The sequence below is a fragment of the Sceloporus occidentalis genome, unplaced genomic scaffold (assembly GCF_023333645.1).
Source record: "Sceloporus occidentalis isolate IW3139 unplaced genomic scaffold, rSceOcc1.0.p SCAF_1, whole genome shotgun sequence".
Lineage (NCBI taxonomy): Eukaryota > Metazoa > Chordata > Lepidosauria > Squamata > Phrynosomatidae > Sceloporus > Sceloporus occidentalis.
In genome coordinates, this window is record NW_028316981.1 from 155,032,028 (window position 1) to 155,048,507 (window position 16,480).

The window sequence follows — 16,480 nt, forward strand, 5'->3', positions numbered from 1 at the left end:
TACAATATTACACCATAGTACTGGTGCGCTACGTTCTAGTTCAACAGATACACTGACTGAAGAGTTTCCAGCCAAGGCCTTATTCTGATAGAACCACTGTTTTATTGTGAATATTAATTGTAGGGGGGGAAACTCAGAATAGAAGATATTCCTAATAGCGGATAAAAATTCTCACCACAGCAGCAAATTTGAAATGTAAGAGAAGATGTATTACGGTATGTACTGTAATCCCTATAACAACTATGAAAAGATACAGCACTGCCCCACACCTGGGCTCTCTCATACTATTCAGTTATAGTGCTATGATTCCATTTCAAATGGCATTGTTCAGTCCCATGGAATCCTGGAATTTGCAATGTAGGGAGAAACATTTAGCATTCTCTGTCAGAGCACTCCTCTACAGCCATATCAAACTGCAAATCCCAGGATCTCATAGTAAACAGATGCAGCAGTTAAAGTGGATTCATTGTGCTGTAACTGTGCAGTGTGAAAGAGTGGTTAGACCCTGTGATGGACATCACAGTATACAATATGCTTTGTCTGAAGTAAAATAGATTCACTGCATGAGAGAAAAAACGGAAGGGACAGTGAAGGAAAACAATTATTTATTTATTAGAAATGTGAAGGACCCTAGTGAACTTTCTTTAAATATTTGGATCCAAGGTAACAGCAGCATGATGTAGTGGTTGGAGTGTTTGATTTGTACTCTGGCAGACCAGAGTTTCAGCACTGGACTATGACTCTAGAGATGGCGGTTCAGTTCCCTACTCGGCTATGAAACCCACTGACTGACTTTGGGCAAGTCACAGCCTCTCAGCCTTGGCGGAAGGCAATGATGACCCCCTCTCTGAATAAAACTTGTTAAGAAAACCCCATGACAGGTTCATCATAAGTTGGAGTCAACTTGCCTGCACTTAACAAGCACATCCAGATGGGCACAACCATCTCTGCATGGAGGGAACTGTCTAGGGTTCAGCAGTGAGATGATTCCCCTCAGCACTCAAGTACTGTAGCACCTTGAGCTGTTAGCAGAAGTATGTTTGCAATTTTTGCTCTCTCTCCAGCCCTCTCTCACACCCCTTTGACAAGCATTTCAGGCTCTTATGTGGGTCAAGGTGGGATGTACCAAGGGAGGGAGTAGACTGATGTTATGGAGTCCTATGTGATTGCTGCACATGTGAGTGGCAGTCCCCAAAGATATGGATTTTGCCATCTCACTGCCCAACTTAAAGGACAGAACCATGCCAGCATGTCAGTGGTCAGCACAGAATACAGAAGTATTCAAAGGGAAAAAAAGAACTAGAAGCATTTCCTCTCTGTACAATATTAATGAGATATTAATGAGATATATCATTGTTCTATCTGTAAATATGGTGTATCTCTTTCCCCCCACCCGGCCCCCTGGTTATTATATCATCTCATTCCCCAAAATATAGAGTCAGCATTTGTTCTCAAAAATACTGTACAAAAGAACCTCACAATCTCTAATGATTCTGTATAACTTTATGCACTTGATAATAATCAGTTTCTTTTGGTCTTCAGAAAACATGTATATGGATTGGATTAACCATAGTACAACACCATCACCTTTCAATGTATACCTGCAACTCTTACATTCGTTTTCCCTGCCCCCCTCCCCAAAAGTCCATTTCATAATATAACACAAATTTAGAAAGCAAATCAAAGCTAAAAACAACAGGAAAAAAAGCTCAAGAACCACCAGCTCATGATACAATCAGAACAACATCACAAGGAAAAAGGAGGTGGCAAAAGTAACTTCTGACTGTATCAAAACAATCAGAAAAACAACAAAGGAGAAATCTACAGAAAACATATTACAGAAATGTTGAAGAAAAACATCAGTCACAAAACCAAGACTTTGAGAAATGCAAATGTGGGTTGACATACTGTAGTAAGAATACAAAAACAGCCTTTTCCACTGATTGTTTGAATGTTTTGATTTTGCTCTCTTGAATTATCTTGGGTCTTTCTTGTATATGTTGTCACTTGGGTCGAAGACAGTACATCCTTGTACCCAAGGACATAAATGCATCATCTGACAAGTGAGTGGGAGAGACTATCTCATCCCCTTCCCACTGATTGAACCTAGGAGCATCTGGACCATACCAGCAGCTGGCAGAGCAGTGGGCGAACAACTGTCGCCTTCAGATATTGTTGAACTGCAACTTCCACCATTCCTCATGCTAATGGGAATTAGGGTTACTGAGAAGCAGTACAGACGGGCGGCTCCGTGCCGGCCATCTTTATCCTGCGTCTGTGCTGCAGCATTCGCATGCTGCAGCACGGACATGTTGTCTAAAGGGAGCCGCCCTTTTTTGCGCTGTCATAAGGACTGCAATGACGGCTTTTCCGCCCAGAGCCATTAGGGCGCTCGGGTGCCCTTATGTCACGAGGCTGCGCCCTGTGTGGGTGAGGCCGCAGCCTTGTGACATAATGGTGCCAATAGTAGGGCTCAGTGCATATGGATGCTGCACCATATCGAGCCCTTCTATTGCCGCAAACGGCCCATCTGTACTGGGCCTAAGTGTCCCTTATTATAAGGGATAACCTTTATTTGAGGGCTGGAAAGCTCATCCTTTATAGGACTGGGAAATGTTCCAGATTTGAGAGTTGCAAAGCATTTCCTTTTACATGGACTAAACAAGATCCCAAAAATAAAATAAAATTTAAAAATTCTGTATTTGGGGATGTGAGTCCTCCATAAATTTGACCATCATTGTCAATTTTTTCCCTCCTGCATGATTCTTACCATCTTTGTCTGATGAAGAAGCCAGTGGAGCTTCAAAAGCTTGTGACATGTTTATTGTGCATTTTGGTTGGCCGATTAAAAGTCTCCACTGTTGGCCAATTAAATCCACTGTTTTGTGGATTTTTGCTGTTTTCTATTTTGCTATGTGACCATATGTTTCCTGCGATCATCATGTAATTATAATTGTGGACAGCGTGTTAATTTTAAGAGCCAATGTGGTGTAGTGGTTTGAGTGTCTGACTAGGGTTCTGGGAAACCAGAATTCAAATCCCCACTCAGCCATGGACACCCACTGCGTGGCCTTGGCAAGTTACACTCTCTCAGCCTCAGGACAAACCCTCTCTGAACAAATTCTGCCAAAAAAAAAATCCCATAAAAGCATTGCCATAAGCCAGAAATGACTTAAAGGCACATTAATTTTACAGGAAAATACATGGTTAAGTGAACTGAAATCAATACTTTCATTTAGTAATTTTGTACAAAATAAACTTGTCAACAGGTACGTCTTGATTGTCAACCCTGTGTGTCATTAATTTTGACTATAACTTATGGCTCTTTTGGAAACCTAGCAATATTAATGAGAATTGTAGGTCAACTGCATCTAGAAAGTCCAAGTTGCCCACCCCTCTGGAGCAGAAAGGGGGTGGAAATCAGCAGGCCCAGCAGCAATATAAATCCCAAGAGTTGGCCTCACCATCAAGGCAAAAATAGGCAATGTTTGGTGGTGTCACAACTGGAGGGCAGCTTGTATTATCCCAGTTCCTATGGCCTGCACACCTTTTGACTGTGTTTTAACCTTGTTTGTGCCTCAGGAGCTTCACATTCTTCAGTGATTCCCAGAGGCATAGAAACAGTTGTAAAGAAGTGTAAAAGAAGTCAAGAATGTTAAATATTTAGAAATGTCCTGGTGAGTGGTTACTAATTGAACATTGTGCTCACATAAGAAACAGAACGGGAATCAAAAATTTAAATGCACCTGAGGCAAGAAAATAACTCTGATTAGTTGTGCAAAGATTTCTGAGGTTGAGGCTTTGTTTTCCCTTCACTGTTTCAGGAATTTTTATAGCAGCCTTTACTAGTCTTTATAATTTCTGTTTAAAAATAAAAACCAACAACAGCAGTTAAAAGTTATTTGATTAGGTAGGGAAGTCATCCTATGTCCACTAGGAACATCGTAGACAACATGCACTAGTGTACAGCAGGATTATTGCTTAGGTTCAGGCAATGCGCCAAGCCTCCCCACCCTACCCTGTTGTGATCTGTCTGTAGTACTCATTTCAATTTATTTCAGAGTTCATGGCAATTAAAGGAAACATAGCTGTTCCATCTGAGATCTACCAGCTGGAGAACTACTAACAGCAGTATGAATCTGAAAATACATTTTATTACCAGAACATAGGAACACAAAAAGAAACTGACAAAAGGGAAGCAAGTCTATAAATTAATATTTCTGCAGTGGAGTATTAAAATGTCATTTGTGCATTTTATTAGCAAGTTAAAATTGTCTGATTAAGCATATTTAAACAACAGATTGAAAAGAGATCAGCCTCTCTCTGTCTCCCTCTCTCTTTCTTCTTATTTCTTATACAGTGGAGACTTATTTTACTGTACTTTTCTTTTTTTGTCATTTCTTCCCCAAGTAAAATCAAGAGGATGGCAAGATAAAATATATCTACTCTGAAGCAGCAGTGGGGAAAAAATACATACATACATACATATATCTTTATATATTTATTTATGTAATAAAAAGCTTACTGTGGCAGATCTCAGACCTCCAAGTGAAAATATGCCACCCTGATTAGAGGGTTTCATAAAAAAAAAAAGGAAAGTGCTGAGATACACATGCACCCTCTCACATACATACACGCATGCCCTCCCCCCGCGCGCGCACACACACACACACACAAACAAAAAAAAGTTGTACATTGGTTTTTGTTTCTGCGTTCCGGTAAAGTGCTGATGACTGAAAGGTTGGTTTGGGTGTGGTGCTATCAAAGAGGAAACACACTGTCCATCTATTCAAATGTCAACTCACCACCAAAAAGAAAAAGAAAAAGAAAGAAAAAAAGGCAGCAGGATAGAAGGGAAAGGAAGAGAGGAACAAACGGAAAGTGGGGTGAGAAGAATGCCATTTACAGAGGGCCATGCCGGGCTTCGTACTTGGCAAGGACATTCTTGCATTTGCCAAGCTCTTTCCGTAGATCGGCCACTTCCTGGCGTAGTGCCGAGTTCTCTTTCTCGAGGAATGAAGCGCGGATGGCAATCTGGTTCTCCTTCAGCCTCCGGGCATCTCGGGATCGCTTGGCGGCCATATTGTTCTTTCTACGCCTTGCCCAGTATTTGTCATCCTGCTCATGAAAGACAGACAGATAGAAAGAAGACATTAGATTTCAGCCATGGAAAAGATGCATCAGGTTGCCAGACGTACTCTCAAGTTAGGTGTTCTGTGACTCCAATCCAGACACAATAGTTTATTACCAAATATCATTTTGATGGTCAAAGAATGATGAAAATAATTAAGCAGAGGCCGCTTTGCTTTACTCTAATGCTTTAAACAATAAAGCATCTTTGTCTGATTGTTCATACTTTTAAGTTAACACTAAGTGTTGCATTTCAACTGGCTAAAATTCTCTGTCAATATGTGATGTATTTCACTGAGTTGAACCTATACAGCAATTACTTATGACTAATTATCCTGAAGGTACAAGATCCCATTTGATCTTGAAAGCTAAGCATGGTTAGCCCTGGCTAGTACTTTAATGGGAGACCACCAAGAAGTACTTGCTGCTGTAGGCTATATTTCAGAGGACAGCAATGGCAAACTGCCTCTGAGTATTTCTTGCCTAAGAAAATCATATGACATTTGTGAGATTGCCATAGGTCTCCCTCTCTCTCATACACACACACATGCACACACAGAATAAGCACTACTGAATTCCATGCATCTTACTTCCAAGTAACTGCACAGAACTGAAATTATACCCTGTATATTTAACTGTGAAATTTTCACTCAGCCAGATTGGTCGCCGGGAGTTCTAGGGGTGATCATATAACACCTATATTAAAGTAAAGTCGAAGGCTTTCATGGCCAGCTGAAGATGCCAGCCACAGATGCTGGTGAAACGTCAGAAAGAAACTCTACTAGAACATGGCCACATAGCCCGAAAAACCCACAAAAAACCTATATTAAAGTCTCTTCATTGGCTGCTTATTAGCTTTTTAAGTTTCTAGTCCTCATATTCTTGCATATTTGGTTTTCTTTGGATGATGTTCATGGATGAAATGCAGCCTCTTTTAACAATTCAGAATTAATACTGGCGTGAACTGAAATAATCCTCAGAGCTGACACTACAGACTTGTTCAGGCATTTGGCAGTCTCTTCCTTAAATCTTTTTCTCACACCAAAGAGAAAGAGGAAAGAGAGAGGAGGAAAGGACTCCTTATAGCCTACATCAACGGGGTTTATAATTTCCCCTCTCATTCCTCTCAGTTGTTGTTGGTTTTTTTAAAAAAACAGCTTTAAACTTCAGTTCATTCCTGTGCAATCCAGGGCCACGTACATCTTTATTTTAACAAATTACAAAGGCAAATCCTTTAATCCAAGCCTGAAAGAAGTAGGGCTGGCATTTGAGAATCACATGCACCCCAGAGACGATTGACTGGCCTAATCTGCTTACCCCTTTCCAGAACCCAACCAGCATAATGCAAGTGCAGCTGGGGAGGAAAGGGAAAGCTTTGACCCAACACCCCACTGAAACCTATGGACAATACTTGCTGCCATTTCATAGCAAGGCCAGAAACTCCTCTGAGCAGCCAGAGCCTTTGAACAAAAAAGTGAGATATATTGAAGGCCTCAAAAAACCTTCCAAGGGCTTACCAGTTCTTAGATTTTCTTCAGTTTCTTCACACACATACACTCACACACAGCCCCACTGACAGGATTATGTTTCTTGCATGAGTTTAAATGCAACCCATTTTGCTGCCTGAGGCAGAATGACAAATGGCACCCATTTATCAAATTATTTGGGCAAGTGAAAAATCCCCAAAGTTCTCCTATCTGCCAGTAGAAATGCAACCATCATTATTCCAGTAAGTACTTGTTAGGGCACTAAGAATTTGCTACTGGAGGGTCATGCTGCTGAATTGGGGGGGGGGGGGGGGCTGTTCTTGAACTAAATGTATGTGCCAGAATGATGCAGCTATACAATATGGAAAATTCAAATCAATCCTAAGAATTTTAAATCAGCTTTGAAATAATCTCACAAGATAACTTGGATCACTTTTAGGTCATTATATTGGAGTGCCACTTTTCTCTCATGGATGAACTCAAGGTGGCATATTTTATTTACTTGGTTTTAGATTTTGATAGAATAGTATAAAGCAGGCTTGATGGCCAAACACTTTCATCCCATCCTGACCTCTAGAGTACTTTCCATAAGTTAGGCACCAGTTCCAATTTACCTTCAGGTCTTCTGGGATGAAAACTTTGCGGGCTTTCTTAATCATTGGCTGTGGTTTGAGCTCTTCCTCGGAGAACTTGCGCTTACGAGGATCAAACATCTCCTGGCCGGGAATGCTGGAGAGGGCGAGATCAGCAGGGTCAGGTTCATACCCCACTGGAACCTGAATGGTCTCTGGATCAATGGGACTTGGTGTGTTGCGATTTGTAGGCAAGATCTGACCTGGAAAAAGCAAACAGAAAGTAGGTTGTGACATGGAAAGGAAGTAATGTGGCTAGATTTAGCAGTATAACAGATATTGTACTCTATAGTGCTCTAGTATTTCCTGAAGTTTACACTTTCCTTTTTGGGCCTTCAATATATCTTTGCCTGCAACCCCTTCACAAAGCAGTACTTTTTCCTGTTTACAACCTGTCCTGACCTTTAAGCACTTTGCAATGAATGTAACTATGTTCCTAGGAGCCATTATTTTCATTACTACAACTTGACAGAGGTCAAAACTTGGAAGGAACTAACTATGTATAACAGTTGCTATAATTCCTTTCTCTTGTAATTTAGGTATATAACACACACACAAGCTCCATAATACCCGGAACTTAATGAAAGATAACACAGTCTCTTTGTCATGTAAATATAATGTTTGAATTGTTTTTTATAGTCATGGGAGTTTGGCCTAACAAAATGGTGAAGGAAGAATATCACACAGTTCAAATGCTGGGTTTTGCTATTGCTTGTGCTGCTGCCTTGAGAGGCTGTGGTGTGTTTAGGAAACAACAAGGTGGATAGAAGGAAAGCATACCCTACAACAGGGGTAGGCAACCTTTTTGAGCTGGGGGCCGAGTTGCTGTCCCTCAGACAACTGGGGGGCCGAAGCCAAAAAATAAATAAGTAAATAATTTTTTAAAAAATTAAATAAATTAATAAACCGGGACAAATGTAGGACAAAATTTTCAAATAGTGGACACTTTTTTAAAAAAAGTGGAGATCACGTGAAAAAATTTGCTAATTTTTTTAAAAAAATTTAATATAAATGCATGTTTCTGAGGCTTCTATAGACAATTGCCCCTGCGCGCGAGAGGCCAAAGGCCCCGGCGGCAATTGGTGGCAGGACTGGGCTGGGGCCGGTCCCAAGACCTCGCCGGGCCGCATCCGGCCCGCGGGCCGCAGGTTGCCTACCCCTGCCTTACAACTATCCTGATTTGGCAGGGATAGTTCCAATAAATTCTCTATTGTCCCACATTTTTAGCAGTGTTTTAAAATGTCCCTGTTTTTATCGCCTCACCCTTTGTCCTCAGTTTATTTCAGTTGCTGTGAAGTGAGTTCAAAGTGCAAAAGCAGTTTGCACTCTATTAACTCAGCAGGGAGCAATTCTTGTTTCTCCCTTCTCAACAGCTGGTTGGTACGATATGCCCATTATATCACTGGAAAGATGGGTGCAGCACCCCCAGACTGTTGTGCAAAGAAAGAAACGCTAGTAGTGGTTTAACCCCAAAAATATGAACAAACAATAAAAAAAATCAAAAGTGCCATTATCTCACTTGAAACAAGTTCCTGGCACACTGTGTAACACTTTCTAGAATAACAGGACACTCAAGAGAGAAATGGGGGATATGGTTAAGGGTGGAGGGAGAGTCTGTGAGCGTCATTAGAAGCTATATTTTACGTAAGGTCTTATATGAAACAACACCAATGACATTTGCTTCCAGGAAGCGTTGGCGAACACTTGGGAGAAGGCAAAGAGAGGTGGATCAAAGGCATATTTCTCTCTGGATTTTTTTTTAAAAGTTTTCTTTTTGGGGGGGCGGGGGGCAAGGAATTCAATTGTTATTCCTTGTGCCATTAACAAAAAGTTTCCTTCTCACACTTGGGGCCCTGTCACTTGACGCCAAGTGCTGAAAACTGGGTACATCCTGTTGTGGCTTCATAAATGTTATTTCATGGATTTAGTGACCTATTAGAATAAAGGCAAAATCAGAAAGACATGTTTGAAAATGTCAGGTCTTTTTTAAAAAGCGAAGACCTTTGTGACTGGTAACCAAGATGAAACACCAGAGAACTTACTATAAGCCACAAAATCACAAATTCAAAACTTTTATTAGCTTAATTCTGTAAGCGTTGATTGTAACAAAGTCTCCATCAACTGAATGGGTCTATTCCAGGTGCCGTGGGCTGCATTTCAGAGGAAGGAACTAGGAACTCACTTCCAAGTATTCCTTGACTAAGAAAACCCTGTAAAATTCGTAGGGTTGCCATAGGTCCACAGGTAACTTGAAGGCAAACACACACACAGACACACAGTAGTTGGGACTAACAATTAGTTTTAGGCTTTGGTGAGTAACACACTCTCAGCCCCATAAAACTATGTGATAGAGTCACCATAAGTTGGAAACCACTTGAGGGCTCACAGAAAAGGACCAGCCCTCCCTTCAGCCACCATCTGGAAGGGGAGAGAGAGAGGCAGGCGAGCTCCACCAGGCCTGCCTGGAAGAAGCAGAGCCCTCCCTCCAGTCCATCTGCCTTGGTCCAGGCCTCAGAGGGAGAGAAGAATGCTGGACCTGATCCCCTCCCCCCTCACCATTCCCTTCTCCTTTTGTGTCGTGTCTTTTAGATTGTAAGCCTGCGGGCAGGGAACTGTCTGGTTAAAAATAATAATAAATGTAAGCCGCCCTGAGAGCCATTAGGGCTGAAGGGCGGGTATAAATACCTAAATAAAAAAAAGAAAAGAAAAGAAACAATACCGTCTTAGCTCATCTGTAAAACGGAGAAGGCACAACTGACTTGTCCTATACTTTATTTAAAGCATCTTAAAGCTGTACAAAATGGTCAGTATAGATACTGCCCTGAAGTCCCAATTGGAGAAGACCTACTGACTCAATTGTTGATTGGTAAATAAATTTACATAGATAAACCCCACTGATTCAAAGGGTCTCTTCTACTTAGAACTAACTAGAGGAACTAACAGGGTCCTAACTAACATAAGACCCAGGGCATTATCATCAGCATCCTCCACCAAGCAGCATACATCCTTTCATTTCACAGAGATATATGCATTTCATGGTGGTGATGGGCATGCATGTTCACTTGAAAGTAAGCCCCACTATGTTCAGTGGGGCTTACACACCAGTAAATCTGTTTCAGACTGAAAGCTTAGGCTGTGATACTCTGTGAAAAGTACCTGAGGACATGTTCCACTAAACGGAGCAGACTTACTTTCAGCACAGCAAGTGCTCCTGACTGCAAGAAGAGAGGTAACTCCAGATGTCGTTGGACTGCAACTGCTATGATCCCTCATCATTGGTTCTGCTGGCTAGGGCTGATAGCAGATGCGTGCTAACAACATCTGGAGAGTCAATAATGCTAATCCGGTCTACAGGGACAACTACTCTTGCTCCTGCCTTAAATGATTAAATGCCCCAAACAGGACAGCGGGAAGTTTCCACAAAGATGCTAAATTCCCACCCACCCCAACTTCTTACTTTGTATGTGCATAAACAGCACAGTCCCAATGCACTGATACTAGAAACCGAGTCATATGAAACTGCTAGGTAAGTCTGCACTGGATTGCAGCAAAAGATACACATTTATATGGGATCTGAAAGAGATTCCACTCCCACTCTTGTTCATATCTACTATATAGGTTTTCAAGTATAAAGCAGTCTGACACTTTTCAGAAATTATGCTTTCTGTAGTTTAACTCTCTACTTTGGTAAATTGGGGGGGGGGGGTGGTGGTAAGAAGAAGCATAGCAAATCAGTTTCTCTTTGTCTGGCTTCAATATGCATCGTTCTGTATCTTTGTATGGATTCACTATCAAGGACGCCAGGCAACAAATTACAAATCTTGGTAATATGAGAAAACTGTGATAAATATACCATACAAAAAGGATTATGAGTTTAACAAAAGGATACCGGCCAAGAATTGACTGCCTAAAAATGTCCATCTATGTGTTTCTAGAATCTGATCAACCAAATGTAATGTCTATAGACATGCCCAGATGCTCCTATATATGGGTATATATGCATGATTGTTTGTGGTGTCTCCTGCCCTCTTCCGCCATGGTCCTGACATTTCTGTCAAGCCTTCCATAGAACCCATACCAGGTTTCCTGTGTTATTTTTAGGATGCTTAAATTCATTCCAATCCAAGGTGGGTCAAGGGAGGACAGTGTACAAAAGGTCACATGTCAAGCAGAAAAAGCCACAGACTCTACAGCTGTGACAACATCCAGAATGAAAGGGAGGGATGGACAGAAGATCAAGGTGGCTGCTGGGCACAGCTGGGCGGCTGACAGGAGAAAACCTCTGGGTCTTCTTTCCAAAGCTAAACCAAATATTTGGTTCCCCATCTTTGGGAGCCCGCTATCCTGTAGCATTTATGCTCCCCCTTGATCTGAAGCATAGGAAAGTGGAGATGATAATAATAATAATAATAATAATAATAATAATAAAACCCAAAAGTTGCTCCACATCTCAGTAAATCACTACATGATAAATGTGATGCCCAGGAGAAGCAGCTGGGCTACTTCTAAGTCACATGTACATTACTGCTCTTTATTCACCAGGCAGGTTTAAATAAGGACAAGAAAAGACAAGAGGGAGGGCTGACCTGAGACATTTTCAGGACTCAGAGGAAGGACAAAGTGACACCACCTGAACTTCACATTCTCTATCTCATGTGAGAATAGCCAGCTAGCTTTGGGGCATGGGTGCAAGCACACCACTCTGTTTCCATTTTTTAATTATATTTTTTAAAACAAAATGTAAAATATAGACAAGAACCTTAACAAAAACAAAAAATATATACACTAATAAAGAACAGTAAAATAAATAAATAAATAAATAAATAAATAAATAAATAAATAAATGACATTTACAACTTTACATACTACAAAACATTTGCTTGGTTATCTTAAGCATTTTCCAATCATATATAAAAAAATTCAACATCATCAAATGTTTGATTGCCTTCTAATTTCAAATTTGTCCCTAAAACTATCCTTCTCTTTCAAAACCCTTTCTTTCTTCTTCCTACCAAATCTGATCTCAAGAAATTTCCTTCCATACTCCTTCCCCCTCTATCCTCTTACTCTTTCTTCCTTCATTCCTCCTTCTTTCCCTCTAACTTACTCTTACCCTCTTCTCTCATTCTGTTTTCCAATACCTCACTCCTGCTGTCCTCCAGCACCTGACCCCTAAGGCAGCTGCCTGATTTTGTCTAAATGTGCATAGAAATGCCCACATTCAAAAACCTCAAAATTCCAGTTAAAATGATCAAGTAAGCAGATGATGGGGAAAAGCCTTTTTTGACTTGTAAGCCTTAAAAGATGCTGTCAGAACAGACAAAACTGGGCTAGAGTGCTCCTTTCTTCTACCTTTCTATGTCCCCAGGACTTGTTTCCCACATCAGAAAATCCATCTGCTGTGCAGTGGAGCCATCCCATAGCATGCTGAATATGCTGAACTGAATCATCATGTAGTGTGGCACTTGTTCCCAACTATACAATGGTAGGAGAGACACTAAAGTGGTTTCTTTTATCACTTTAAAAGTGGCTGCCTGGTTAAAGAAAGAAAATTCTAAGAACAGAAGCTTTCCCAGTCCTTTACTTCCTAAGATAGCACACTTAGGTTGCATCCACACTGTAGAAATAATGCAGTTTGAGACCACTTTAAGTGCTTTAGCTGTATCCAATGGAATCCTGGCATTTGTAGTTTTACAAGGTCTTTAGTCTGTTCTGCCAGGGAGTGCGGGTGTCTTAGAAAACAAAGCCAAGGATTCTGTAGGATGGAACTGTGGCAGTTAAAGTGGTGTCAAACTGCATTATTTCTATGGTGCACCCTTAGAGGTGCTTTCACACACAAGTTATTTTGGTGTACCATACACTCTCTCTTTTCAAATGCCCAGTCATAAAAAGTGCTACAAGCACAGGATGGGCTGCAGTTCCCTATGCATACTCAATGCACAAACCCAGTTTTGCTTCTGTTTCATGTGTCAAAGCCTTTCTGTTCTGGGGATTGCTAGCAGTCAGCTGTTTTATTTAAAGGAAATACCTTTCCAAAACAAAACACACTGAAGCTTCTCCATCCACAGAAACCTAAAGGTGTTGCAACTGCCATCACCACTTCCTGTTCACTTCATTGCTTATTGATTTCCTTAACAAAACCATGCCTTAGGTACACGCAGAAGTGACCAAAGGATTAGAATAAATAAGAAAAGAAAATGGTGTTCTCCCTGTAGTTCTAGAACCCATCAACATAGCATCAGCTTGAATCAACATATCAAGTATAGTGATGTGGGAAATCCAGGCTCAAATCCTCACTGAGCCAGAAAATTGATCAGGACAGCTGCAATCTCTTAACCTATGTTCCACAAATTTTTGTGAGGATAAAGTCACCTTGAGCTTTTGAAGGAAAGCTGGAATATAAATGTAACCGAGAGCCTTATGGCATTATTAAACAAACCCAGCGGATAAACAAAAAGATGTGGGGGGTTTTCCTACGCATGACGTTGTTAATTTCTTACTCTTCAGGTTGTAAAATCGCAAGAGAGGGTCATAAAGGTGTCCCATTTGACAAGCTGGAAAAATCCGTTTGGCAAAAATGATACTTTTACCATGCTCTCCCATTCTGTTACAACCTGAAGACAATGAATGTCATGCAGAGGGAGAAAAAGAAATGTGCATCTTTTTGTTTGCCTCCTGGGTTTGTTTAATAATGTAATAAAGCTCTGATAAAAATAAATAGTTTTATTCCTTTTCAATTTGGAAATTTATTGTTTAGTCACTGCACGATCACATGACCAGAGAGAACCAATGTCCCTATTTTCCAAAATACCCTTCCATATTTAATATCCTATTGTATTTAATTTTTTTCTACTTTAATCTTAGACTGTGAGCATGTTTGTGTGTATTGAGATACACACATCTGAAAGTCAACTAACCCTGTGTGTGCAGACACACACACACACAAATGCATATATGTATAACAATGAATATAAACTTATCACAACTGTTGTTGTTAACTGCCCTCCTGTGGATGAGATTTCTCCAAGACCCCCTGTCTTCCGCTGCTCTGCTCAGGTCCTGCAGACCCAGGCCCCTGGCCTCTCTGATTCCATCCATCTTGTATGTGGTCTTCCTCTCTTTCTGCTTCCCTCTGCCCCACCTAGCATTATTATTTTCTTCTAATGATTCATTCTTATGATGTGGCCAAAATGTGACATCCTCAATTTATCCATCTTGGCTTCCAGGGAGAGTCCAGGCTTGATCTGTTCAAGGAACTGTTCAAAGAACTGCCTCGATCCTCAAAAATTTGTTGTTGTGTGCCTTCAAGGGAGAGGCAGGATACAAATAAATATTTATTATTATTATATTATTATCTGTTTGTCTTCTTGGCTGTCCATGATACCCTCAGCACTCTTCTCCAGCACTACATCACAAATGAGTTAGTTTTCTTTCACAACACTGTATGCAATAACAAAATGCCTGAATGTTTCTAGGAAACATTTCTAAGGCCCTGTGTTTAAGAAGGGCAAACCCTGAGACAGCAGCATCAATGACTGAAGGGACCATAGTGGAACAAAGGGAGACTGAGACAGGTATCGCTCAAGTGCCATGAAAACCGTTAAAAGACTGATAGTTAACCAACCTCCACAGCCTTGTTCAAATTCCACTCGGTCGTGATAATATGAACTGTGAAAACATCCCATCTCAATTCCACTGTTTCTTTTATCATTTCATTCTTTGATATCAGAAAGCTGTTTTAAAGTCAATGAATTTGGGTATTAACATACAATTTGTCATGGAAACCCACTTGGGCGAGCCATACACTCTCAGCCCCAGAAAACCCCATGACCCCTTAGGGTGACCCTAAGTCAGAAACAACTTGAAGCCACACAACAACAAATAATAAAGCATATGATATCTAAACAATGAAAACCAATCTCTTTTTTTTAAAAAAATCCATAAACACAAAGCATAAATCATATTTAAGATTATTGCTGTGAGAGTATTGTGAAAGCAATATCCAATATTGCTTTCACAAAATGTATCGACAAAACATAGTAATTGCTTTCAAGGCCATGCTCCTACTGAGCACAGTGGGATCCATGTCTGACTTAACATGTACAGGGGTGGTTTAAACCCAACAGCAAACCATGGTTTGGCCATTTGCACCAGAGCCTTGGGTTCACGTGTCTTCCATTTTATTTTCCTGTGAGTTATATTCCTTTCCTCATTTACACAAATGAATCTTCCATTATACTTCAACTGTGCATGAACTTGTGGGCATGAACTATAGCTTCCCTGGCTCAGATGTGACAGTAAACTGTGGTTAATACAACCAAAGGAGAGAACGATCACAGCACTCAAAGAGAATAAGGAGAGGAGAATGCATCAGCCCAAGGCTCAGGTATGAACACCTACATCATGTTTTTCTATTATATGTAAACTGGGCCATAGATTGGGCTACAAGAGCTATTTATTTCAGTAAAAGAGAGTTAATCCCCTACTTTTATTCTTCCACTGAAATCAGTGGGATTTAACAGAGCTTATCTTTAGCTGGTTTGTGTGCAGCCAACTGATTAAGTTTAGAAGAAAAATGCAACCATACTGGTAGTCTTAGCTTCAAACCAAGGTCTTTTGGGGTTGTATGGATGCTGATCTTGGACGCTAAGCAGGGTCAGCCCTGGTTAGTACTTGAATGGAAGACTACCAATGGATATCAAGTGCTTTAGGCTATGTTTCAGAGGAAAGAACTGGCAAAACCACCTCTTGAATTTTCCTTGCCTAAAAAATCTCTATGAAATTCATATGGCCACCATAAGTCAACAGGCAACTTAAAGGCACATGCATGCACGCACACACACAACCACTTACTCCTGAAGAACTGTTCTATGTAACCAAAGGTGTTGCTCTTAGCATTTTCAGCATAAATTGATCCAATAAAAAGTAGTGCTCATGTGTTCTATGGCACCAACGGGCCTACTAAGATTCTTTTTCTTAAGTGAGAAGAAATGTTTAGACAGTTTGTTTGAAAAGGATGAGTCAATGCTTGGGTGTCTCTCTTGTTCCCTATAGAATATTATTTGTAATGTTTCTGCTTTGTTTTTTGTACCACACCCATGTGATATAAATTCAAAGTAAATTTAGAGCTGCTTTCAAACCTTCCCATTTACCTAGAAGTAAAAGAAGGTAGCTTCACTATTTCACTTCTTTTACACAGCCCAGTGTTCTGTTCATCATAACCTATGAATA

The 16,480-nt window shown here is 40.6% G+C and overlaps 1 protein-coding gene across 2 annotated transcripts in view; it reads right to left on the bottom strand.

Moving 5' to 3' along the window:
- Window positions 1-1,488: 1,488 nt before the first annotated feature.
- The window catches only part of HLF (HLF transcription factor, PAR bZIP family member), a 66,820-nt gene continuing 51,828 nt past the window's right edge, over window positions 1,489-16,480 (bottom strand). Inside the window, exons 3-4 of one of the 2 annotated variants that reach the window (XM_089478387.1) lie at window positions 7,232-7,452; window positions 1,489-5,118 (exon numbers count right to left, since the gene is read on the bottom strand). In XM_089478387.1, coding sequence (XP_089334513.1) covers window positions 4,903-5,118; window positions 7,232-7,452 — 437 coding nt within the window. In that variant the 3' untranslated portion in view covers window positions 1,489-4,902. Of the gene's footprint in view, window positions 5,122-7,231; window positions 7,453-16,480 lie in introns of both variants that reach the window. The other variant, XM_089478378.1, reaches the window with a different exon arrangement.